Source organism: Pelecanus crispus, chromosome 3 (assembly GCF_030463565.1).
Source record: "Pelecanus crispus isolate bPelCri1 chromosome 3, bPelCri1.pri, whole genome shotgun sequence".
Taxonomy (NCBI): Eukaryota; Metazoa; Chordata; class Aves; order Pelecaniformes; family Pelecanidae; genus Pelecanus; species Pelecanus crispus.
In genome coordinates this window covers 55241592-55268875 of record NC_134645.1, presented here as the reverse complement: position 1 = coordinate 55268875, position 27284 = coordinate 55241592, and the positions used below count along the sequence as shown (strand labels likewise).

At 40.2% G+C, this 27284-nt stretch overlaps 1 protein-coding gene across 1 annotated transcript in view; it reads right to left on the bottom strand.

Annotated features, from left to right (window-relative positions):
• PRKN (parkin RBR E3 ubiquitin protein ligase) overlaps positions 1-27284 on the bottom strand; it is a 699368-nt gene that overhangs the window by 320032 nt on the left and 352052 nt on the right. The window contains exon 7 of the mRNA XM_075707694.1: positions 9451-9587. Coding sequence (XP_075563809.1) covers positions 9451-9587 — 137 coding nt within the window. The remainder of the gene's footprint in view (positions 1-9450; positions 9588-27284) is intronic.

Sequence of the window (27284 nt, the reverse complement as noted above, 5' to 3'; positions counted from 1 at the left end):
CCCCCATTTCTTTCTTTTCTTGAAATACATTTCTGGGGAGATATAATTTATTGAGATGCAGTTTGAACCATGTTACTTTTTATAACCCTCACTTGCACCTACATTGTGCAATCATTTGGCACATCTGCTATATCGAGAACAAATCTGATTTAAGAGTTTTAATAAGAACTTGCATCAATAAATTATAACAGATTGGTGATTAGTAGTATTATTTATATGCAATATTTTTGTACCCCTTATAATGCTGATGTCTGCTTCACAGGGATTAATTATTTTCATAATTTTGTCTAAGTAGTAATATAGAAAATGTCAAAAAGAAAATTAGATTTTCACTTTCCAGACACAGAAATTTAATTAAAGCCAACTTCTCGTTGAAGGGGAATGTCCTTAGCTGGTTCTGTGATGTGGCAGCAGCTCTACATGTTGCCATGTGGGAGACCAAGGCTCAGAAAGTGACTCAGGGAATATTAATCACTGGGCTTCAGAGACTAAACACATGCTGAATGTGCCACAGTTGGTCCCAGCAGGTTATTTATGGAGTATGTAAGGTAGCAGACAGTAATGACTTCTTATAAAGGCTGCTGCTTGCACAGCTCACCTCAGAGATGGCGCTGTACTGAAAGAGACCCTCTGCTCAGATAAAAACTGATCCATTAGGAAACCTCTAATTATCCAGGCCTGAAAGGTCAGATTCCCCTCATGCTGCTCTAAAAGTCTAAGACAAACACCTCAAGCACATTCCAGCTGTAAAAATCAGCATCTTCTACAGCCTGTTGGACATTTTTAGGACAAACACTCAGGTGTCTCCAGTCTGTGGAAGAACAGTCCACATATAAACCACTGAACTGCTGCCATTAAAAACTAAATTCCCAGCCTTGCCAAAATGTGAGGGAAGCTGGAGGCATTATTTTCTCATTTTACTCACCCTCCCTCTTTAGATCTTTTTTCTTTCATTCCTTGAATAGTCACCAACTCATCTCCTTAATGTACTGCCTCTGTTGCCCCTCTCTCAGTTCCTTCCCTTCATGAATCCTCTTCCCTATATTCCCTGTATATTATTTCTTCCTTCTACTTATCTCCATTATCCCCATCTTTCACCCAGAGTCTTCCTCATTAACATTAACTGCCCATGGACTAGAATGGGAGCATCAAACAAGTCCATTCAGGACTTCTAAGCACCATCCAAGGACAACTGAACCTGGTTCAAAGTGACACTGCAGCCATGAATGAACACATAAGTTTCTTGTTCAGAAGCTGATCCTTCTTTCTTAAAAAATACATTCTTCTGGAGAAGATAGACTTCAAGAAGATACAGTCAAAATCATTGTACTTGCTACAACAGCACTTACATAAGATGAATTAGAAAATAGCTTAAATTAAAAACCTATTCAAGCAGTTGAGTGTAAAGTTGATGACTAACAAGACTCTGTTACTTGATTTTATTGTTCATGTAGGTGATGATGTTTCTCAATCGGATGGCAGCTCAGAAGTGACTTGCCAACCATATACCCACATCAAGTGATTATTATAAGATAAACAGACATGGGCAGAAGCACTTTCAGTCAGAACAAATACCTTTCATTTCCAAAGACAAAGCCACGGCCCTCACTAACTCCAGCTGAGACAAAAATTCACGTCCACTTCTGCTGGACATAAAAACGATGAAAGACGGATAGACCTGTACACACATACTTCTGCCACTACTTCAGTATGTCTATTTTACTTTGACACCGGACATCTTAATTTATAGGACATGAAGTCTGCTTTGAAGTTCATTCCTAGTTGCTCTTAAAGCCAATTAATTTCTAAGCAAGATTTTTTCATTATCTCTTGTCCTTCACTATTACTAACCAGAGTAAGCCTACACGCACTGTCATCTCCATACAATTTACAAATGAAATATATTGCAACAGAAGAACTAGTAAGAGATAAGGAGGAGAAGAAAAACACCTACAGTAAGACATCTCATGCTAAATGTAATTATGGCAACTCAGATTTTTGTGAGGATCACATGGTATGATTTCACTGTAGTTGTTCCCAGATAAGAAAGCAATGCCTGCCTCAAATATGGGATCAAGCTCTGCTTGTTGTAAAGATTTTGAGACTGTTTAGAAATGGAGTTGGCAATCTGCTGCTACAGAAACAGAGCAAAGACTTGAGGGAACAAACCTCAGATGTCGCTGCTTGAACTTCAGTCAACATTGAAAATGGAAATGAAGGAGCTGTTGTGACTTCTAACCACGTCCTCTGAGCTAGCCTCATGCGCTTGTGCTAGTAAAGGAACACAAAAAAACCACTTGATACTCTGTTGGTTCATGTTTATTTCATGCCCACAGTGAGAGGAGAATGCAGAAGACCATAAAAAGGTCTTCAGGAAACTGCTGCAAATTCAATGAACTCTTGAGAGTAAAAATCTGTTTTATCTACATGCTTTTGGTTCCCTTCTCTGTCAAAGTCTGGTTGGAATAAACTTGTAATTACTTGAATGAGGTCAGGTTAGCTTTATCTGCTAGCCCAGGGTAGAAAGCAGTCTAGATGTGTTCTCTGATAAGCTTCCAACAATTTTAAAAAGTAATAGGGGAAGCAGATGAACTTTGTCAACAAGGCGCTCTCCTACAGGGTGCCGCACAGTTCAGTGCACATACAGTGTTATAGAAAAAGATCATTATTCATCTTAGCATATTGACCAAGAGTCTGTAGAAAGTTAAAAGTAGGGGAATTAGAGGAATCTACTTTTCAAACACCTTAGGGGTGAAAAAGAAATATGCTCATGGGAAAAGCACTGTAATGAGACTGACTGCACCTGGGTTCCAACACAAATTCAGTCAGTGATCTCTTGTGTAACCTCTATGTGATTTGTTGCCTCTGCTTCTCATCCCATGTTTTACCTACTCAAACAATAAGCCCAAACAATAAGCTAAAGGGGCAGACATTGCCTCTTACTAAGAAATATATACAACAACTAAGTCAATGGAGTATGTTCAAACTACCATAACATGAATAATAAAATAGCTGTAATAGTATGAACATGAAGAAGGGAAATAATCCCTAATAAATACTTATTCTGCCCATAATACACAGGAAAGATACAGTCAGAATTAACGAGTAGGCTGAACATCTGAATTATTCTTATATAGAGAAATGATCTAAGGTTCACTGTTCATGAAACCAGTACATGTGTATAGTAGCTTGTATAATCTACTTTTTATGAAGAACTTTGTGGGAATGACAGGAAGAAAAGGGTTTCCTCCTCTATACTGCCCTTCACCACTGCAGGACTTGCACTCCCTATGCGGAAGGAGTAACCAGCTTCCCCTTGGGGACAATGAAAAGAAGCAGCTTAGTGGGCATACAACACCTCCTTAGACTAGATAGCAGAGTTCAACCATGGGAAATCAATGACAGAAAGAGTCCAGAAAAGAGGAAAAAAAATTACCAATGCCCTTAGAAAAGATGCTCAGATATTCCTTTAAGAACATGAATAGACAACATGGTCGCATATCTGCATTTTCCCTGTCACGGGCAATGCTGGAAAAAGAAAAATACAACTAGAACTGTCACCACAAATGTTCTGAAAACTGTAATTGCTTGTTTATTAATTCCTCAGAGTGGAAAAACCCTCTTCTAAGATGTATATTATATAAAAAATAAAAAGCATTTCTCCAGCCTCCTACACCTGCTTCTGTATGCTCAGATATTTCATACCAACAAGAAATTACAAAAAGTTTATAGCTGTCAAGAATTTAGCACCCCCTAAATACTAAACTTAAGGAGTACTTTGAAGAACTTCTGAAAACTGCAAATGTGTCTGCTTTCAATCCCTTTTATTTTATACCTCTAATAATAAACTGCCATTTCCTGCATTTTCAGCTTTCCTAAGTTACTTCAAATATTTTTAAGCAGGATTATTGGAAAACACAGATTTCAGAAACAGTTGACATATTGAGGCTTCACACCAGGTAAATCTTATTTCTTGTACCAACTGGTGCACTCTTCCATTTTAAGCCCCACTAAACTATGCCTGCTTCCTCATTACATTCTTGAGAAGGCTCTGTTCATAGATCACTGACCTTCACTTTAAAACCCCTTGCACACACATGCCTTCCTGAATTTAACAGAGATTTTGTCTATAACAGAAAAGATTCAAACACACTATTTGTCATGATCAAATCAAACACAGTTTTTCTCCTTCCTTTTACCTGCAAACTTTGCTTAGGCTACCTATTTATTCTCCCCTCTTCTTTTTGGGTAATATGATTTTGAAAGATGATTCAGAGATTCACCACTGCATTGATATCCTCTATAGGAACAAGAACATACTGTTACTATACAAATAGCATCTAATGGGGATAAAAAAATTAATCTTAATACATATGCCTCCTTAATCATTCTCCAAAAGCTTTCTTTCAATGGAACATGGCTCTTAAGGCAATTTATTATACTTTAAAGCTTTAGTACTTTTTATTAGCAGTTCCATACACAAACTGGTGGTAATTTCACTCATTTATTTATATATGTGTGGTAAAATCTTCCAGATACAACAGTGTTTTACAGTCATCAGGAGAACTACATCTTTTATCTGGATTCCTTTAAAATACATCATGCATATGATTACTTGTAAGAAATAAAGTGATGCAAAGACATTTTTTGCAAAGTGCCTACAGCAGTGTAAAACCTTGTCTTTCCTTGGCCTCTCCAACTTTTCTTCTACCCAAGATCCGTGGAAGTTTATTTTACCCTGGGGACCAAGACCCATAATGCTGTAATGCTATTTTAAAAATGAAATGGGGATTGTAAGACCACTATGTGTTTAAATGGGGTAATACATTGTATATTTGTATACAGTTCCTGCTTTGAGGTAATGCTATGAGATTCTTTGCCCTGCACAGTAACTAAATAACCATAAATGATCTTTCATGCATATGCAAATCTGTCCCTCTAAGCACCTTATTAATTATTTCAAAGATACTTGGAGGTCACCACTCATGGAAATTTCTATGCATGAAGCCTCATTAATACAAGACACCATACAGAGCGATGGGATAGATTTTTGTTGCCATTTAACAAGGGCAGAGAGAGTATAATCTGTAACGTTTACTTTTTTATTTTAATGACCAATGAAATCTAGCCAGCTCCTATCTATAAGTCCTTGCTCTGAGCTGCTACTGTGGGTTTGAATCATGGGGCTGCTGCCACACTAGTCTGAACAGCTAATCCTAGCAATGCACCAGTTACCGTGCTCGGAGCTCTGGTCCTCAACACTGGCTGTTCTCAGCTGGAGCAGTGCTGCCTGGCACTAGATTAGAAGCTAAGCACTAAGGAATTAATGTTCTTCCAAAAATCACAGCAATGACACATTTTGTGTTGAAACAAAGTGAAGCTATGGCATTACCAAGGTGATGTATCGCAGCTCACCTTCTGAGATGATAGCCACCTTCTGAACACATATTATCTCCTGCTTAATTAGGCCACATAACAGAAATCAAAGAAACAAAATAACAGAAATCAAAGAAAAGCAAGGATATAACCATACAAAATAACTGAACACAATGACAAAATGCATCTTCCGGTATATCTGTGCCAGGAAGCAAGAAATTAAACTTACTTGGGAAGCACTGTTTATCTGAAATCCCTAGATCCTTTCCAGCTCAAGTTATCATACACATGTGATAACACTGATCCCGTCTGTCACAGTGACCCTTTGCTGTAGCAGCTGCTGTTTATTTTTATTCTGTTGTGTGTGCGGTACTTTCACCTCTAGATTGATCCAATAAAAGACATAAAAAACTTGCTACGTTGGTACATTCCCTTGATAAAAATTGGGAACAGTGAGTCAAATGTTAATGGAAACTGCAGTCTGTGTTCATTATGTTACCTCTATTTTTGAAAAACACAAGAATGAACAGAACTAATTGGAAGTGCAAACAATTTAAATAGGCTTAATTACAAAACCAACCCCTCCTGTACAGTTCTAGGGCAATGTGTGCACATATGCCTTGAAGAAATGGGTTAGTTTTAAAGTAAATCCATTCTCACATGAAAATAAAAAAGGAAAATAATTTTTACAAAGTCCAAACTAGAATATTAGTATTTTCTGTTCAAGACACCATAAATACTACTTCAGCATTAATCTGTGATGTTTAAAAATACATGTATTAATACAGACTGGTTTGATCTGTCTGTGCAACCTGGTCTCCTACCACAACATAAATCTCATTACAGTAAATATGACTTTGTTTTGTATTCCTTTTAGAAGCAGGCTCAGATCAACATCTAACCTTTCAATAAAGCTTAGATCTAATATTTTTTGCTTTGAGTCATGCTCTGTTAGAGATAACGTATTAAACCAGCATTGCCACAGTAAGAAAGAAAACTCTTTCCTTGGGATGTCCCATGGTATTCATTTCTGCTAAGGGGAATTCACTTTAGTCTTCACTGAGGTAGTTAGAGAAACTTGTGTCAAACAGTGCTTTATCATCCTCACATGTAAATACAAACTGCAAATTGCAGTTGCAAAAATGAAGATTGCGAACTGTACATTGCAAAAATGCAATCTTACACTATTCAGTAGGAGTGCCATGGTAAATGGAAAAGAAAATGACATGATACTGTTCTGAATGTTTCTTAATTGAATTCATTGCTGATGAAAGCTGCTGGATCCATAGCTATGAAGGAGGCTAAAATCCTTTGTAGCTGAGCAGTAAGAGAGAAGGGGTTGGCAACTCAGGCATTCCTCCTCTTCACAGGTGTGATGCAACTCAGCTTCATGATTTTCTCAAAGGACAAAAAATAGTCATCAGTTCCTAACTCAAATATAACATAATTCTAGAAACAACCAAATGTCTTGCAAACCAGAAAGTCAGGTTCAGGTAGCTGCAGAAATGAACCAGTGAAGTTACAACAGCACCTATTAGATTCTTCATCCTGCAAGCAGTCTGAAAGATAATGCTTACAAATGTTTTTATTGATACAGAACTGCTAACACAACAAAGAGAACTGATGGAGGCAGCAATCAATTTTAGGTTTAGATGGAATATTATTTAAAACTGCTGAATACTCAGAAATTGTGACTGAGAACCTCCCCAACACAAAGCATGCCAGCACAGTATAATGTCAGTACTTCTTAGAGATAATCAGGCTGGCTCTGCTCAAGCAGGTATGCCTGGACAGCACCACACACCACTGTGCCGAGATACTACCACAGCTCCTGCAGTAGTATTTGCCTGGGCAGTCCTTATTAGCCTACCAGAAGTGTCAAAGAGCCCATCCTACATGCTATACTGACACAATTATACTTCCCTCCCTTTGGCACCACGATTCGGCTCTAGCTCAAGAATCTCTGTACCGCATAGCACTGCACTCCACTGCGGCACACCTAAACTATGCACTCCACTGGCACAGCGCAGCACCTCTGCAGAAATTTTTCCAAGAAACATTCTTACTAACTGGAGAACAGAGAAAAAATATATTGCAATTGTATTATTATTACTACTACTACTATTAGTACTACTTTAATATATAGTATTTTGAAAACAGCTTTCAGATTTGGGGAGTTCTGAAAGATTAGTGACATTTTAGCATTCCATATTTAGCTATTTTAACACTTGAAGTAAAACACAGCTGAGGCTAGATTGGCAGCAATATCTGCTTTCCATTCCCACAGCTGAACCCTATTTCACTTGAACAGCAGAAGTACGGTCATCCTTTGTGCATCCTTTATGGTATCCCTTTCTTAGGCCAAGCCTATGCTTTCCTCACCTCTCAAAGACTGAAATTGCATCCCTGAGCATTTCAGCTCTGTCTTCTTGCATTTTCTCCTCATCCCATCCCTACTCTGCTTCTACCACTCAATTCCCACAGTGTTCAACACATAGAAGAGAGAAAAAGACTGGCTTGCTACTGCCAGTAAAAACTTCTGCAAGCTTCTTAGTCTCCTCTCTGAGAAAAAAGAACAGATAAAACTTCTGAACTGAACATCTAGAGTTGCAAGATAAATGCAAAAATCCTAATCCAAGTTTTGTGGAGCATGACTAGCAATGGGTTCACAGAAGAAGAGGTGGAAGGGCCATTAGTTTATCATAACAGCATGAACTGGAGGAAGGTCTGTGACACCAGCCACGGCTGCAAGGAGGCTCACAAGGGAGGAGAAACATGAGTTGCCTGCTGCACCGCTGGGATAACTGATTAACCTAAGTTGGTAACAGGAGAACAGGAAAGAGAAGAAGTAGCTGATTAATTTGTGTGGGAGCAGAAAATGTATTAACTTTTGGAGAAGCAAGGAGGAAGGCTGAGAGTACAGACTGACCACACAGTACTACAGTAATGTCAAGGTCAAGGAAAGAGCACTGGATATAAAGCTCCTGTTAGGTTCCTCATGACGAGTTTTCTTACACAACATTAAAAAGTGTTTTGTGTAGTATGACATCAGTGTGTAAATGCAGTAGCAGAGCAAACTGTTGGGGGGGAAGTAAAATGAGACCTGGCGAGACACCACATAAACAGCAGTTCTAGTGAAATGTGAACTGGTCACCATTGCTAGATTGCTCCTGAAGCAATTAAAAATAAATAATTTTAAATGGTTCTTCCTACTGTACTTTCAATATCCTCAAGGCATGTCCTTGCATTAAATAAGCACCACTCTCCTAAGAAATTTTGTCAATTTTTCTCCCATCTAGTGATTTGAAACTTATTTGTCAGCCACTCATGTAACCAGGCAAACCCACCTTCTGTGCAGCTTCTAATATGCTGGAAAATGATTCTCATACCACTATACAGCACTTGTGACAAACACATATGCACATATGCAAATTTAGCAACAGGAAAAATAAATTCTAATATATTTCTTCACAGGAAAATTTTTGAGAATTTTGAGGTCCATGTGCCACTGTAATTGAATCAATTCTCAAAACACGTCTTCCAGATTCAGTGTAAGCCTTTGTTTAGTTAAGTTAAACTTTGTTTCCCGCTCAGGTAAAACAGATAATCTACTGTCTTCTTAGGGTGATCTACATTTCATTCAGTGAGGTGATGATTAGCAGCAATAACTTCATCAACAAGAAGGCTATTTGAAATTCCTATGCAGTCCTTTTTTTATTAGTACTTGAAGACAGGCCAAGAAAGTTAACAATTTACTTAATTTGAAAGTGGAAATGTGGAGGTCAAGGTGGGTTTTTTTAACCAGAGTGTAATGCTATCATCTGCTAGCACTTCATGATTATAAAATACTAATGTGAAGAAAGTATGCATTTGCTTTTAAAAGAAATGCCCTTCTCCAGTTCACATCCAGCAAGAGCCACTTCAATATTCAAATATTTTCTCCATGAAACTAAACAACTCCTATGAAAACAGTGTAATTCCACGGATATACTCAAAAGTAATAGGTGATAAAAAAATCTTGCCCTGAAATAAAAATCACAGAAATTTTTAAAAAGAAAATCGGCTAAAACATACCTACACAAGGGAGGGAATAGCCAAGCTCCGGGTCATGGATGAACTGACGGTCATTCAGCATAGTCACACAGTACAAATGGAAACAGTCTAGGCAAATGACATGGCGATGCACGCACTGGAACACAAGCACAGGACTCCTGTTAAAAACAAAACAGTGAAAATGGTGAACAAGGACTGGACCGAACTCCACATAAAAGCTTTGTTTCAAACTTCTAATTTTATAATAATTTTTCATTACTAATAGACAAGATTATTATGTACATAAAACCAGAATTTAGCCTGGCATATTGCAGCACTTTTTAAAAGAGATGGTCTCTACCACGAATCAGGTGCAAGGAAAAGGAAATAAGTATTTACTGAAAGTTGAAAATTTACTGAAAACTGGAATCTGAAGCAAGAAAAGTGCTTTAGTCACAGAAATCCTTTGCATGAGGTGAGGTAAGATCATATATGGTAAAACATCAAATGGTGGTAGGTAGGATTAAATAGAAGTGTGACCAGCTAGGAGAGCTAAATAGGACTTTGTGAAGACCACCCTGTGCCTTCAGCCTCTCAAGGCAGCCATTTGAACTCTACACAGAGAGCATTCCCTTTGTAATTATGAGCAAAATAATTCAGCTTCTGGTCAGAGGTATGGGATTCAATTAGGGAACAAGACACCTAAACTTCAGTGCTATCTATAAATACCTACCTGCATGCTAAGTGAGAAATTCCCACTAGTGTCAATACACTCAATGGAGGCTGGAGCTGATCAGCCTCCAGGTATCAACATCAGGGTGAGGTGAATCACCCGCTTGCATTCTCTGTATGGACTAAACCTCCAGAGACCATTACAGGAGCTCAGACACCTGCCATACATGAAGACACCTACATGGAGACAACTAAATATGGGTATCCCAAGCTTGACAGGATACTGCTTGTGGAGATGCAGAGAGGAAACACTTGGAATAAGTACAAACAAACAGTTTTACTCCTGAGCTGGCCTGCACTCAGAAACCCTCCAGTGGTGGCCACAGCAAGGAGGGGCAGTGGCTCCCAAAATCCTGCTCAGGGCCAGCACACTGGAGGTGAAAGAAAAAATGAGTAATGTAGGAAATATTACATACACATGAAATGTGTCTTCACTGCAGGAACACAGTGATAAACCTAATGGGTTTGCTCTAATATAAGTTAACTTCTCCTAACTCCTGATGGACATACCTTAACTGTCAATCCCCAAATAATAATAATGACCTCTTTGATAAAGTTATGTGCTTTGTAAGTGTTATACAATGCTTCCTGCTTATCTCTTGTCCTTGAGGAGTATTACCAACCTCAAGTATCAAAATTAGAAAAAGAGAGAGATGCATAAAGCTGAAAAGAACAGTGATATTCCCATTCAAAGGCTGAACTATATCACTCCTTTTATTTGTCTGTGGGCAAACACAGGTAGAAATGGGCTAAATGTTAAATATTTTTAGTAACTAGGAAGAAAGAGAATTATTTTTAAAAATAAAATGAGGAATTCTCACATATTCACTGTACTCCAGGAGACAGGTATTAAAATACAATATCAAATGCAGCAGGACTTGTGATAAAATCATTAGCGTTAGCAGTACTGCTATAGCTTCTGTAAATCCTGCTAGACGATGCTTTGAAAACCCACTGAAACAGTAAAACACCAAGCCCTCAATGTGGGAATACAACTGCAAAATGTAATCAATAATAATTTCAGATACTGTATATAAGCATTTAATCTTCCATGAAAATATGCTTTAGAGATGCACATACTATAGAATTCATGGCAGTGTGTATCTCCAAAAATATAATCTCTGTGTTTTAAGGATTTTGTTGAATAAAGCAGCTTAAAACTGAAATTAAATAAAACCTCCCTATTACTAATCCTTATTAGTTGCCCACTTGCTGTTCTGAATGTAACAAATAATAATTTTAAAAAGACAGCTGTAAGGTAAAATGAGAAGCTGATCTGTATCATTTTAGCTCTGGATGGTCCCCAAATCATTATAGAGAGCTGGACAAGCAGTTATCTTGTCCCTACAGTTCAAAAGTCCCCATGGCTCACCAGTCAAATGTAACCTTAAGAAAAACACCCCAAAGATTTCCTCCTGAAATGCAGATATATTCAAATTTGCCTATAGCTTTAACGGATATCTCTTTTAGGGTTAATTGCTCATTTTTATTGCTTCAGTATCTGAGTATCTTTTTAGTTTCATGGGAAGCTCCCTGGATCTAAATTCACACCTCTCTGACCTTCATTTTAAAGACAAAATGTAACTTATGTGTGAGGAGAGATCCACAAGAGAAAGCCATCAAAAGTTGAGTATCTTAAAAAACCCAGGCCAGAAATGAAAATGGAGTTATTAACACTTCCACCTAAACTTGTATGAAACCACCGCTAACAGCACTTCACTATGCAAATGAACTACTACAATCAGTTACTAATGTAAATTATTTTGTGATAATCAATTTTGCTTCTAAATATATTACAACTGTTTGAAATCAAACTTTATTCTCCAGAAGGGGCACAGCCATATATGTACACATTTAAACTGCATCTTTAGGAACAACATTAATGTTAAAATGTGCTATCTTTTAACAATATCAGACTTGCAAGCAATGCAGACAAACTAGATATAAGTCTGGGTTCTGACTGTGTCACAGTCTTACACAAGCTTAGCTTTCACAGCTATTATACTGTCCGCTAATTTTGCAGCCCACACTATCCGTGTCATAAGGCTTTGAGAAACTCAATCTGTATGCAATGCAGATTTACCCAAATTCATTTGGCATTGGAACAGTCACTGCATTCCAACACTTGCAGATTTTGTATCAAGAGAAAGCACTTCTAGTTTAAAAGAGATATAAAAGTTTTGTTCCTGAGATCAGTAAAGACGAAGACGTAGAGACTATGTTCATAATGCCCATGTGAAGCTAGTAAATACTCATTTAGGATAACCCCAAGAGTTATTAATAGAAGCCTTGCTTGAACCAAACACAATTTGTTTTAGAAAGGAGTATTATGAAAGTCAAAAAATTTGCCATATAGTGTAACAAGGGTCCTTGCTCAATCTAACGTAACAGTCTAGTAATGTAAATCTGATGTATATTTTAGAAGGTATTTCATAGGTTCCATTTACATAATGTGTTTGGCTGAATTACAGGCTTCATGAGAATAATATATAAGAAAAATGTTTCTCGCAGCAAGGGATAAATTGGTCCTTTTTGTTCGCCAATTAGGAATGTAACCACTTTTAAAAATTGAAAATCCAACATTACAATGCATCACAGAAAATTTCCATAATAAGTCACTCGCTCCTGTGCTCTGATTCCTTTTCATTAGAATTTTATCAGCATGCATTTACTTAAATGAAAAAGAAAGGAGAACCTAAATGTTTCTGCTTCACGTTATTACTGTCGGATAACTGTGTGGCACAACAACAGCACGGCTGGACGCGCTATCTGGTCTGTACGCTCTTTCCTTCTTCTTCTAACTGAGAAGCAGCAAGACAGATAATTCTGAGAGAGACTACAACAGTACACTGGCTAAATAAAGATGGGAAGACTTGATCTTGTTTAGATTAGAAGCCCACTCAGAAATAAATTGTTCTAGTATATCCCAAAATCTCATGACGGTTATGAATGTCCTGAGTCAGTCCAATGGCTATGAATGTGAGGGGCTACTTAGCATAAGGAATTATTTGCAGACGTAACAGTGGATAAACTGATATATATTTCAATGCCTACTGAAGAAAAATGTGGGGCAATTTGTCCTTTGCTTGGTCTTTATCCTTCATATTTAGAAAAAAGCTTGACTGAGTAAAGGTTATACAACACACCGCATACATCAGTCCATTATTTTTTAGAAAATGTGAGTAGCCACAGTCTGAAGCACTCTGGAGCAAGGAATATATCTAAGCCTGTAGAAATCTGTGAAAAACATGTTGGACAAATCTGTGAAACCCCCTCGAGGTCATTTCTAGGTGACAGTGGGATTTTTCTCACCTCAATCTCAAAATCTTAACCAAATAATAATAAAAAGCCTTAGCAGATGTCTATAAGGCTGCCTTGCTGGGATTACAGTCAGTGAAGCAAAAATAGCCATTTGGGATTCATTTCTGTGCAGTAAATAAATCTGAATGCACACAGCTATACCACAGCCTTTAACCCCACCTATGAGTGCTGTATTTATCATAACACACTTCTGCATTTCTAATATGTTTTTCCATGTTGGCAATCTTCCTGTACTTCAAAAAGATTTCTATATAAGTACCAAGAAATAATTTCATTTATAAATGGATCTCTATGCCATTCCAAACTGAATCTTTGTAACTTACAGGTCAGATTGATAAGCACCATTCAAGAAAAGATGAATCACTGAATAGAATGTGCAAAAAAAAGAAATTATGGAAAATATAAACTTTGGTGACATAGACACTACAGGCACTCTCCTACTTCATAACAATCAAAGTAATTAAACAGAAATACTGTCCTTGAGCAGCACTCAATCAATTTTGGCTCCATCCTTGTAGCTGAACAAAATTACAATGCCTAAATAAGCCAAATTATTCATTCATCACAAGGCTTCCTCATAGAACTGTATGTAGGAAGAGTATAGTCTTCTAATTCATACAAAGGTGGTTCCACATCTGGTTTTCCTGTCTGTTGCATAGAGTCCACAGTCTTATTCAAAATTATTGAAAGAATTGCCTGTTTATGACACTTTAAGTGCATGGTTTTCTTACCATGAAAATACTTCCAAGTGCTTCCAGTTAGAGTAGATTATTAAATTCCATTGGAAAAATGCTACTATCTATATAAAATATAAAAACAGAAAATACAGAAAAATTACCACAGTGACTTCTGTTTTCAAACTGAGGTGGTTTGGAGGAAAGTATAGCAACAAGTCCTGCCTTTTAATGAGCAATATGCTATTACAGATAAATAGAAACAGTGACCTAGCAATTGCAGGTAACATGTAAGTAACAATGCAGGCCCCTAAATATTTGGATAAGGGTAGGCATTTGAAACTGGTATCAAGACCTTACAACAGAAAAGAAACAATGATAAAGTATTAAGAAAGAAATCTCACTGATATGACTTTGCAGTCAAGAACCCATCTTTCATGGACTTTTAGGAACACACAAAAAGTACATCCCTGCTTTCCCCTTCCTAAGGGATGAAAATAAATCTTTACATAGACTGTACCAATTAAAAAAAACCAGTATATATAAGTACAGTATTCTCAGAAAGCTGACATATTAAATCCAACAAAACAACCAAAAAAATTCTGGGTTTGTGTCTTAGATCACTGCCACACAACACATCAAAGGTCATAAAGTGAAGGTTATGAACAGCGTGAGACATCGCTGTGTGAGCTTAAATTTTCTGGCTGTGCTTCTGTATAAAAATGTATTCTGACCCACAGCTGTTAACTTAAAGGGGCACTGGCAAGTGAAATCTGACCTACTTTCTCCTCTATTATGTTACATGTTTTCCTCTAAAATGTGCTTTCATGTTTCTTATTTCTATCGGAAAGCAGCTCCAAGAGGCCAGAACACAGGAACATCCTGACAGTAATAAACCAGAATATAAGAGGAAAGAACAGTCACACTTAAAATTAGTGCACATGATGGCAAGTGCTCCTTTCAGCAGTGCTCCTGTTAACTCTGTTGTTAAGGGTTTTTTCATGCTATGGAAGTGACACACATTATTGCCTGTAAAATCTGTGATCGCTGTGGCAGGCAACAGCATCTGCCTCCCAAGGACGCAGGCAAGGGAATTCTACGTTACATGTACTGGTACGTTCATATTAGTACCCGGCATTAAATATGTGCTATGCCTGTTTGCTCAGACTGCCTTGTCTGAGGTCCGTGTTCAGACACAATAACCCTTGGCACTAACAGCTGAATCTTATGATATCAACGAATGGACAGTGATCAGGCTGGAGAAGAAACGTTTCCTCTGATCTATCAGGCTAGCTGTCTACAGCACTCCTCCGCACAGCAAATAACTGATCAATGCTTTGAAAGGAGATCAGTAGGACTTGCTCCTTTTCCTTCATCTGTGCTTTTAAAACCTCATTAATGCTCCACTGGAGAGAAAAGGAAAAGACCTCAGTAACGGAAGCAAAAGGTGACAACCGTGAACAAAGGAAGCAGCTCATAGGCTGCCCTAACCCAAGCCCTGATGCCACTTGACAGTGGGAATATGAGAACAACCAACAGGACGGTATAAGTGTGCAATGTCTGCTTTTCACACAGTATGGAGGACTTTGCATGGATGTGGTTCTTCAGAGCTCAGGGACCCTTAGATATTGATCTGCTCTATTCCTCCCAGCCGTCCCCTGGGAGCTCAAGGACTGCCCTGGCATTAGACTCACCACGATTTTGCACACGTGTATGCAACTGTGCTCCATAGCACACCAGAAGTAAGACCATAATCATCAGTAGGAACACACTAGGAATGGCAGAGCAGCCTCCTTAAATGTTAACTCAGAACCTTTGTAGCTTGCTGAGCACCAGCTTACTGTGAACCGATTCCTCCATACTGGCTCTTTTGCACGCAATGACCTCCTAGAGCCTACGTCACTTGTACCCTCAGCTTTTGCCACCAAAGGGTGGAAAAATGCTTCTTTCATCCTCCCCTGCATTTAAGCTGGCTCACAGCAGACTTTCCTCTCCTCTGAGGCAGCACCCAGCCTTCAGCAGCACAGGCAAAACTGCACATCGCAGGCAGTGCACACCAGCCACACACTCCATTTTGCCTAAAGAGCATCCCTTTCACAGGCTCCTAACTTTCTGACTAGAGATACTTGACTTTGACAGACTAGAGACCTGCTTTGGCAGGAAATCAGCCTACTTTGGTTTTCAGGAGAAAAAAAAAAATCAGCGCGGTAACTGATGAAGTTGGGAGAATGATGGATATCATAAGAGGAGGAAGGGCTAACTCCACCCACACAAGCAGCACCATGCAACTCTTCAGTAATTAAAGATGAGTAAATAAAAAAAGTAAAAATGCCTTTGTACCCTGCTGGCCTCTTATTCTCCTAACTGGTTGCTGAGGATCCCATTGATTTCTTCCAAGGATTTAAACTTTATTTGGTCTTACTCCCTACATCTATGCTAGTAGAATTAACATTGGCAGCAAATGTTCTGTTGCCACTGGAATGCAACTTTCTATGCTGTTAAATTGTTAGAACCGGCCCTGGCATGGTTTTAGGCTTGCCAAAGAGCAAAGTCCCAAACAGTTCCTGGGCATAGTCCAGTGGTTACCACATGCTGTCTCCAACGGGCAACAGCAATCCACCTGTGGCCACCCCGCTTTAAAAACTAAGGGAGTTTAATAGTACAGACTTATGGTAGAAGAGCTTTATTCTGGCACCCTTCTCTTAATAACAAGACTTACTGAATTTTTCTCTGTTTTCTTATTTTTAGACTCACACCTCCATTCCCAAAACCAAACTTTTTGAGATAGCCTGTGAAAATTATGTTTTCTGTAAATACATTACATAGAAGAAAAGTTTCCCCAACATGAAAGACAAGACGGAATCATGACCTCTGTTTGCCTTCTTGTGGCTGCTGAAATCCCTGAAAAGACACAGGAGAAAAAAAAAGAATATTGGATATCACCTTAAGGGACACTGTCACATTATCCTCTTCATTCCCTGCGACTCCAGGAGGGACTAGGCCTGTTGGATACAGCATGTATCCACTGTGTAAATTTCAGTTATTCCCTTCCAGTTAGCTTTGAAAATACACCCTGGTGCATGAACTTTAAGATTGTGTCTCTTAAAATGTAGAGAAGAAAAAGGTAAGGTAGAGAAGGGAGGGAGGGGGAGAGAAAAGAAAGATGTAAGAGGGAACAGGAGGTAGAAGTAATACATTAAGTGCACTTGGTCCTAGAGAATTATCTTTCACCACTGTAACGTTGTTTTATACTTTTTCTCATGTTTCTTTTCAAATATGAATATTCAATTTATATGTTCATCCAAACAATAACTTGAGGGTGCTTCCCATTAAATGAGTCTTCAGTCTCAAACAAAGATATGATTATTATCTTATAAACAAAAACACCCCCAAGTTATTGTTAAAATAAAGAGATTTCTTTACAGAAAATCACTTTTTTTCCAACCCCTCACTATCATCATAATTTACAGATAATATTTTACCCTTTCCTCCTCAAGGAAAATACCTTAGCATAAACATCAAGGTGCAGTTATCTGAGAACACCACCTATATCAGCACCTCCATTTGAAGGGAAGACGAACAAGCCCTGGGCTAGCAAGTTGTATTGAACACATCCTGACTTGCTAGATTTTAAGTGTACAAAGCAGTTAATTCCCCTTAATAGTCTGAAGAAAGTAGTTTGCAACATCCACCAGAAAATTGTACTAGCAGTGAGAATGGCTTGTTTATGTAATTTTTCTATACTGCTTACGACCACTATCATAAGATATTCACACTGTGATTTTTTTTTTCCTGATCTTATTATGGCCCTTGTCACAAGAACAAGTGTGGAATTTAAATGCCCAACATGCACAGAGCTCTATGTTTAAATTTCTTGATTTGCCTCCACCATCTTTTTCCCTACATGTCAACTTCCATTACACTGAAGAGTAAATGGAATCAACTTTCCAACCAGAAAAAAAAAAACCCAAACCCCACACAAATTAAATAGTAAAACCCAGACAAATTATTACAAAGTTTGGGAAGTATCAATTCTGAATTTGCAATTGGGCCAATAAAAACAAAACACAAAACATTTGCAGAAAATTCTAAAGATTTACAGAGATTAAACTCAGGTCAAAAGAGGATTCTGGAAGTTCAAATGATTTGTAAAATGATTTGTTTAATCTCAGCATACATTTTGATTAGTTTTGTACTGACTACTTGGAGACTGGCTGGTCCTCTTTGTGCCTGTTCTTTCAAGGAATTACAGTATATTTTAGGAGTCAGGTGATCTACTGCTGTTTGTGCGGGTGTACTCAGGAAAATTTTCTCCCATTTGTCTACCTGACCTAATAATCTGTGTAACACTAAGGAAGACTGACATTCATCCAAATATAACTTTGCATTTTTATAGAACCATTCAATTCCAGACCTTGATACCCAAATGATGCATGGAGTACAATGAAAGGCAATAACAAATAGGCATGTGTGAGATTTATCCCTCTTCTAAATTTACTGAGTATTGTAGGAATGGAAGCAAGGGTATTCACAATATTGCTTTAGAATATCATCTCTGACAATCCCATGGAAGATATTTGTGATGTTAACGTGGACTGACTTCTGAAAGAAGACATATTGCAAGAAAAAAAATTGTGGTGGCCATTTCCTCTGTTCTTCAAGCAGACTAGGTTTTTAGTTAATGAAATAGTGATATAATATTCATACAAATGTCACAGAACCTATATGAAGACACTTACTGGAAAAACAGTGTGAATGAAAGGGCATGTTATCTTGGGAACCCTCACTAATACTTCATTTTTGCCCATCTTTCCCTTGTTTTGACGAAGTGGTTTACTTCCCCCCTCACACTTAGCTTGTTACGTGGATTGACACAAGGGGAGGGAAAGGAGTATGGACTTTTAATCTTACCCCCTACTTGTCCTCATTGAGCATTTACCCAAAGAGAAGAGCACAGCAAGCAAACTCTGCAGCTTTCTCGGAGGGGATATAACAACCATACTTCTCAGCTCTAATGAATAGTTTTGACTTCTCCTATTTATCTACAGCTTTCCCAGAACACATAGATCATTTCCACAGAGTCTATTCATATTCAGTCTTCTGTTACACTCTCTCTGTTAGAGGAAGGAACCTGGCCTCAGGAGAGAAGACAGGTTATAGGTATAGGTAGAAATTTGATATGTATCCCAGTCATTTCTGAGAAAAACTAAGACAAATAAATTCAGAAATATTAACAGGCATTTACTAAGGTAAGTTTTCCTTTGCCTTCAATTTCCTTTTGACAACTCCCTCAACATGCCATACTTACTGCATATGATCTAGGGTCCGGATTACAGTCTAGCTAACAGGATAGAAAGGAGTAGTAAAAAGAAGAAGGAAACAGAATGGAAAACAAGCAAAACAAAATTTTAATGTAAACAATCAAACTCATTTAACATGTGAAATAATATGCAGGAGATGTCTGCAGTCATCATGGATAACATCATTACTTAGCTTCAAGGTCCACCTATAGTCATTCACACGCCGATCAAACTATAAACTACATACAGAAATCTTTCATTACAAATGGTGGATTTCTTCCATTACAATGACAAAGAGAGTATATTTGTACAGGGCGTCTAAGAGCTGGCTCAGCCCTAAGAATCTGTACATCTCTAAAATGTGTCCAAGGAATACACTTGGACTCTGTGACAAAACTTTTCCTGCTCCTTCTTTTGTTCAGGGAACAAAGAGAGATACGTTATTTCTCAAAACATATTGACAAACCAGACAAAAAAGTGAGCATCCCTTAATTCAAAATGTAGGACAAAATAACAAACATCTCCCAAAAGAAATGTTTCTGATGCTCCTGCATTTTCTGTTTCAAATTCTAGAACCGCACCTGAAACAAATGTCAACCCCACCTTATTTAAAATGGTATTTACCAATGATCACTGGGAATTATGTCACTCACCAATCCCTACCTTTTGCTTTTAAGTGAAACATTCAAACTCTTGTACTTCTTCTAATCAGTTGACATATTATATCTGAAAACTGTACTGCAAGCTATATTTTTTACCCTTAAAATTCACTTTAAAGTTTTACTTAAATCATAGAATCATAGAATCATAGAATCATTTAGGTTGGAAAAGACCTTTAAGATCATCCTGTCCAACCATTAACCTACACTACCAAGTCTACTCTAAGCCAATCAAGGGTAGACTAGACTAAACCATGTCACAAAGTGCCACATCTGCCCGCTTTTTGAACACCACCAGGGATGGGGACTCCACCACCTCTCTGGGCAGCCTGGTCCAATGCTTGACCACCCTTTCCGTAAAGAAATTTTTCCTAATTTCCAACTTAAGCCTCCCCTGGCGCAGCTTGAGACCATTTCCTCTCGTCCTATCGCTAACTACATGGGAGAAGAGACCAACACCCACCTCACTACAACATCCTTTCAGGTAGTTGTAGAGAGCGATAAGGTCTCCCCTCAGCCTCCTCTTCTCCAGGCTAAACAACCCCAGTTCCCTCAGCCGCTCCTCATAAGGCCTGTGCTCCAGACCCTTCACCAGCCTTGTTGCCCGCCTCTGGACACGCTCCAGCACCTCAATGTCTTTCTTGTATTGAGGGGCCCAAACCTGGACACAGTATTCCAGGTGCGGCCTCACCAGCACCGAGTACAGGGGGACAATCACCTCCCTGCTCCTGCTGGCCACACCATTCCTGATACAAGCCAGGATGCTGTTGGCCTTCTTGGCCACCTGGGCACACTGCTGGCTCATGTTCAGCCGGCTGTCTACCAACACCCCCAGATCCTTTTCGGCCAGGCAGCTTTCCAGCCACTCCTCCCCAAGCCTGTAGCGTTGCATGGGGTTGTTGTGACCCAAGTGCAGGACCCGGCACTTGGCCTTGTTGAACCTCATACAATTGGCCTCGGCCCATCGGTCCAGCCTGTCCAGGTCCCTCTGCAGGGCCATCCTACCCTCGAGCAGATCGACACTCCCACCCAGTTTGGTGTCATCTGCAAACTTACTGAGGGTGCACTCAATCCCCTCATCCAGATCATCGATAAAGATATTAAACAAGACTGGCCGCAAAACTGAGCCCTGGGGAACACCACTCGTGACCGGTTGCCAACTGGACTTAACTCCATTTACCACTACTCTCTGTGCTCAGCCACCCAACCAGTTTTTTACCCAGCAAAGAGTATGCCCATCCAAGCCATGAGCTGCCAGCTTCCCAAGGAGAATATTGTGGGAGAGGGTGTCAAAAGCTTTGCTGAAGTCCAGGTAGATGACGTCCACAGCCTTTCCATCATCTACCAGGTGGGTCACCAGGTCATAAAAGGAGATCAGGTTGGTCAAGCAGGACCTGCCTTTCATGAACCCATGCTGGCTGGGCCTGATCCCCTGGTTGGCCTGCACATGCCTGTTGAGCGTACTCAGGATGAACCGCTCCATAATCTTCCCTGGCACTGAGGTCAGGCTGACAGGCCTGTGGTTACCTGGATCCTCCTTCCGGCCCTTCTTGTAGATGGGTGTCACATTGGCAAGCCTCCAGTCATCAGGGACCTCCCCTGTTAACCAGGACTGCTGATAGATGATGAAAAGTGGCTTGGTGAGCTCTTCCACCAGCTCCCTCAGTACTCTCGTGTGGATCCCACCCAGCCCCATAGACTTGTGAATGTCCAGGTGGTGCAGCAGGTCATTAACTGCTTCCTTCTGGATTATGGGGCTCCATTCTGCTCCCCGTCCCTGTCTTCCAGCTCAGGGGGCTGAATACCCTGGGGATAACTGGTCTGACTATTAAAGACTGAGGCAAAGAAATGTTTTACATTCACAAGTTTTTTAAAATTAGAATTGTCTAACAGAGACAGGACGTGTACCTACTTACTTTCAAAAAAAACCCCAGGACATAGGGGAATGGTGTGATCAGATGTTGGTTTTTAATTTAGATGTTATGTAGAAACAACCTCTGGGATTAAGACTGTGCATGGTAAAAAATAAATATTTTTTTAGGATGTTAGTAATCAAGAGAAAAGTACATTAGCTAGACTGTAGTCTGTAGATTCTGTCAGATAAAACAAGGAAAAAACTGGAACACAAAAATGCAGATTCCCTGCCTCAAATCTCTGCACTGCATTATCTTCAGATAGAAAAGTCTTAGAGATGCTAAGGAAAAAGATCTTTTTAAATTAGGAAGTCTCACTTTATTCTCTTTCAAAAAAAAAAAAAAGTGAAACACTACATGGTATAAGGCTGCATTCACAGAATGGACTGCAAGAACTTCTATGGGATATTGACTTCCATACCCTAAGTGATGACTCATAATGGCTCATGTAAAACATTACTGAATTACACTATATCAAGTTTACATGTAACAATACTCATAAAGGAAATGTCAATGCATGTTTGATATTTAATTTTTAAATAATTCTAATTCATCTGTTTTCTAGTATATATATGATTTTTCTGCCAAATTCTGGTCTCATGAAGACAGAAACTTTTCTGGTAATAATGAAGGAAGCCTTGAAATTCATTGATGAGAAATGGAGGGCACATAGAAAATGCAGCTGTGCAAATTATGTTAACAAGTAGGGCTAGTAGGAGTATAAACTTGTCTGAAGTCATACATCCTGTTCTCAATGTCATTACATGTCTTTGAAAGCAATTCATACAAAGGATATATGCTTTTTTCAAGAGAAAGAGTGTTGTACTGTGCTCAGCCCCACTCATTTCTGTACAGATGGACACAGCATACACTTTGATTAGCACGAAAGCAATGACTGAATCCAGCAGGAATCTGGTAGGAATCTGGTGTTGCTTCTCTGAAGATACTACAGAAATGCATTTGTTTGCAGTCTGCAAAGGAGCAACTAATATCCCAGCAATGAAAAACTACACAGGACACTGTCAGGGAAGTTACCAAAATGACTAACAGAAAAGTTAAGCCTTGCCACTTCTTTCCTAGGTCTAATTCTGTTTTCATTATAATCAATAGCTAAAATGTCATTGACTTTAGCTGACCAAAATTTGGCCTTACACTTTTCTGAATAACTACAAAGTTATAATTCAGTGTGAAAAAGAATAATATCTTAATTGACAGGGGCAGACCTGGTGTTTTAATCACATCTAAAAAATTTAATTGCACAGCAGCTGCATACAGAAAACATGTTTGCACTTGCACACCTGTGTAATTTCACCTGGAAAACATTCTGCTTTAGCATTCATTGGATGTCTTTGTATTTTTAAGTGAGGAAAGACAGAACGCTCAGTTCTGAAACAAAATTAATGTATAAAAGTTTTACCAGAATTGCCTTGTCTTTCAAAATAGTACCTTTTCCCCTCCACGCCAAATACTATAATCAACATCTTGTTCACACCACTTATTCAGGAGTTTGGGGGACCTGTTAAGGCCAGTGAATCTCACTGCTATGCTCTGCCCGACCTGCTTTAGAGTTCAGAATCAGACAGAACAAAAGTTCATCAGCCAAGTTAAAGCTGGAAGCCCAATAAGGCACCATTTTTAGGATGCTCATGCTACTAACTACTCCAGGCTCCCTAGCAGTTACATCTTCAGCTGCACAGGGACTGGAGCTGACTCTGCCTCATTCCTCCTTTGTGGCAACTTCATAATCCCCTGGTGACGCACAGACTGGGAAGGAAAAGGAAAAAAGAATAAACCAAAACAAATATAACCCTTGAAATGACAGCTACTAGGAATACTAGGAATACTTAGCAATCCAAGTGTATGGATTGAATTCAAAGCTCTTCCAGAATCTGCCAAACCCTGTGAGTATGATTGATCCCCCAAAGAAGGTTCAGGCCAATTCTTATCAAAACTGGCTCACACATTCCCAATTATATAACGTACTAATTATGTTTCCCATTCTCTTACATCAGCTAGCCTGACAGCAGCCTCCTGGTGCTCTGAATGACCACACTACACCTGCTCAGCTAAGCACTGGAGCTGCGCAGGTTTTATAAATTGTGCCTACACATGGTTTCAGTGTACTTGCGCAAAGGACCTTTTTATTTGAGGGTTAGCCTCACTACAGACAGCCTTCTTACAAGGGGTGAAGTTTATCGGATTCGAAGCAACACTGTTAGTATTCAGGACATATTTCCAAGTGCATATGACATGTCAACTGCTTACATATCTTCCAATTCTGCTTCACATATTCCTTTTAAAGTTAAACATGAAGTGACAGAAGTGTAGAAATATCTATGTCCTGCACTCTGTGAACATAACAGCTAAAAAACCCACCTTGACATGTCAGATGACAACAGAAAAAAATCCCTGACCTCTGTTGAAGCGTTTTGATTTTCCTAACGTCAACTACTTGTAACAGAGAGGAGAACTGAAAATACATAATCATGACTCCACAATTAAATATATATATATAAAGCATGAGGAATTTTGTTTGCATACCCCTAGACACAGTTTCAGTCTTCACTCCTCCTTCTGTGTCTGTACAACTACTATTCTACTTTACAGAGACATCTCAGAGATCTAAAAATAGGGCTAGCTAGTTGTTTAATTCATGTATTTGTAGCTATTTTCTTTTAAAAGATATTTTCCTGCGTTTTTCGTTGACAGATACAATGCTTTCAGCAGCTAGTTCTTCCATCGTTTAAATAAACAGAGCACTCCCTGCAGCTACTTCTTTTGCTCTAAAATTAATTCCCTACTACTTTGTTTTTCTCTCTCTGTCCTTGAGATTCCTCCTTCAACCTCTCTCTTGTTCTACCTTCAGCCATCATTTCCAAATCAAGGCCAGCTTGGTCACCCTGGGTTCCTGTGGGGCCAGGAATCTAGTTCAACAAAAGAGGATAACCCTCCCATGAATCATAGAATCATAGAATCATCTAGGTTGGAAAAGACCTTTAAGATCATCCTGTCCAACCATTAACCTACACTACCAAGCCCACCTAAACCAATCAAGGGTAGACTAGACTAAACCATATCCTGAAGTGCCACATCTACCTGTTTTTTGAACACTTCCAGGGATGGGGACTCCACCACCTCTCTGGGCAGCCTGTTCCAATGCTTGACCACCCTTTCCGTAAAGAAATTTTTCCTAATTTCCAGCCTAAACCTCCCCTGGTGCAGCTTGAGACCATTTCCTCTCGTCCTATCGCTAGCTACTTGGGAGAAGAGACCAACACCCACCTCACTACAACATCCTTTCAGGTAGTTGTAGAGAGTGATAAGGTCTCCCCTCAGCCTCCTCTTCTCCAGGCTAAACAACCCCAGTTCCCTCAGCCGCTCCTCATAAGGCCTGTGCTCCAGACCCTTCACCAGCCTTGTTGCCCGCCTCTGAACACGCTCCAGCACCTCAATGTCTTTCTTGTATTGAGGGGCCCAAACCTGGACACAGTATTCCAGGTGCGGCCTCACCAGTGCCGAGTACAGGGGGACAATCACCTCCCTGCTCCTGCTGGCCACACCATTCCTGATACAAGCCAGGATGCTGTTGGCCTTCTTGGCCACCTGGGCACACTGCTGGCTCATGTTCAGCCGGCTGTCTACCAACACCCCCAGATCCTTTTCGGCCAGGCAGCTTTCCAGCCACTCCTCCCCAAGCCTGTAGCGTTGCATGGGGTTGTTGTGACCCAAGTGCAGGACCCGGCACTTGGCCTTGTTGAACCTCATACAATTGGCCTCGGCCCATCGGTCCAGCCTGTCCAGATCCCTCTGCAGGGCCATCCTACCCTCCAGCAGATCAACACTCCCACCCAATTTGGTGTCATCTGCAAACTTACTGAGGGCACACTCGACCCCCTCATCCAGATCATCGACAAAGATATTAAACAAGACTGGCCGCAAAACTGAGCCCTGGGGAACACCACTCGTGACCGGCTGCCAACTGGACTTAACTCCATTTACCACTACTCTCTGGGCTCGGCCACCCAACCAGTTTTTTACCCAGCAAAGAGTATGCCCATCCAAGCCATGAGCTGCCAGCTTCCCAAGGAGAATATTGTGGGAGAGGGTGTCAAAAGCTTTGCTGAAGTCCAGGTAGATGACATCCACAGCCTTTCCATCATCTACCAGGTGGGTCACCAGGTCATAAAAGGAGATCAGGTTGGTCAAGCAGGACCTGCCTTTCATGAACCCATGCTGGCTGGGCCTGATCCCCTGGTTGGCCTGTACTTGCCTGCGGAGTTCGCTCAAGATGAACCTCTCCATAATTTTCCCCGGCACCGAGGTCAGGCTGACAGGCCTGTAGTTCCCCGGGTCCTCCTTCCGGCCCTTCTTGTAGATGGGTGTCACATTGGCAAGCCTCCAGTCATCAGGGACCTCCCCTGTTAACCAGGACTGCTGATAGATGATGGAGAGTGGCTTGGCGAGCTCCTCCGCCAGCTCCCTCAGTACTCTCGTGTGGATCCCATCCGGCCCCATAGACTTGTGAGCGTCCAGGTGGCGTAGCAGGTCATTAACTGCTTCCTCCTGGACTATGTGGGCTCCATTCTGGTCCCCATCCCTATCCTCTAGCTCAGGGGCCTGAGTACCCTGGGGATGACCGGTCTGGCTGTTGAACACAGAGGCAAAGAAGGCGTTAAGTACTTCAGCCTTTTCCTTGTCCTCGGTGACAATGTTCCCCCCCACATCCAGCAAAGAATGGAGATCCTCCTTGGCTCTCCTTTTATTGCTGATGTACTTATAAAAGCATTTTTTATTGTCTTTTACAGCACTGGCCAGATTGAGTTCTAGCTGGGCTTTTGCTTTTCTAATTTCCTCCCTGCAGGACCTAACAAGATCCCTGTACACCTCCTGAGTTGCCCGCCCCTTCTTCCAAAGGTGGTAGACTCTCCTTTTTTCCCTGAGTCCCCGCAAAAGCTCCCTATTCAGCCAGGCCGGTCGATTTCCCCGCCGGTTGGTCTTACGACACACGGGGACAGCCCGCTCCTGCGCCCTTAAGACTTCCTTCTTGAAGAGGGCCCAGCCTTCCTGGACCCCTTTGCCCTTCAGGACCGCCTCCCAAGGGACTTTCCCAACCAGGGTCCTGAAGAGGGCAAAGTCTGCCCTCCGGAAGTCCATTGTAATAGTTTTGCTGCCCCTCCGCTTAGCATCACCCAAAATTGAGAACTTTATCATGTCGTGGTCGCTAAGCCCGAGACGGCCTCCAACCTCGACATTTCCCACAAGCCCTTCTCTGTTGGT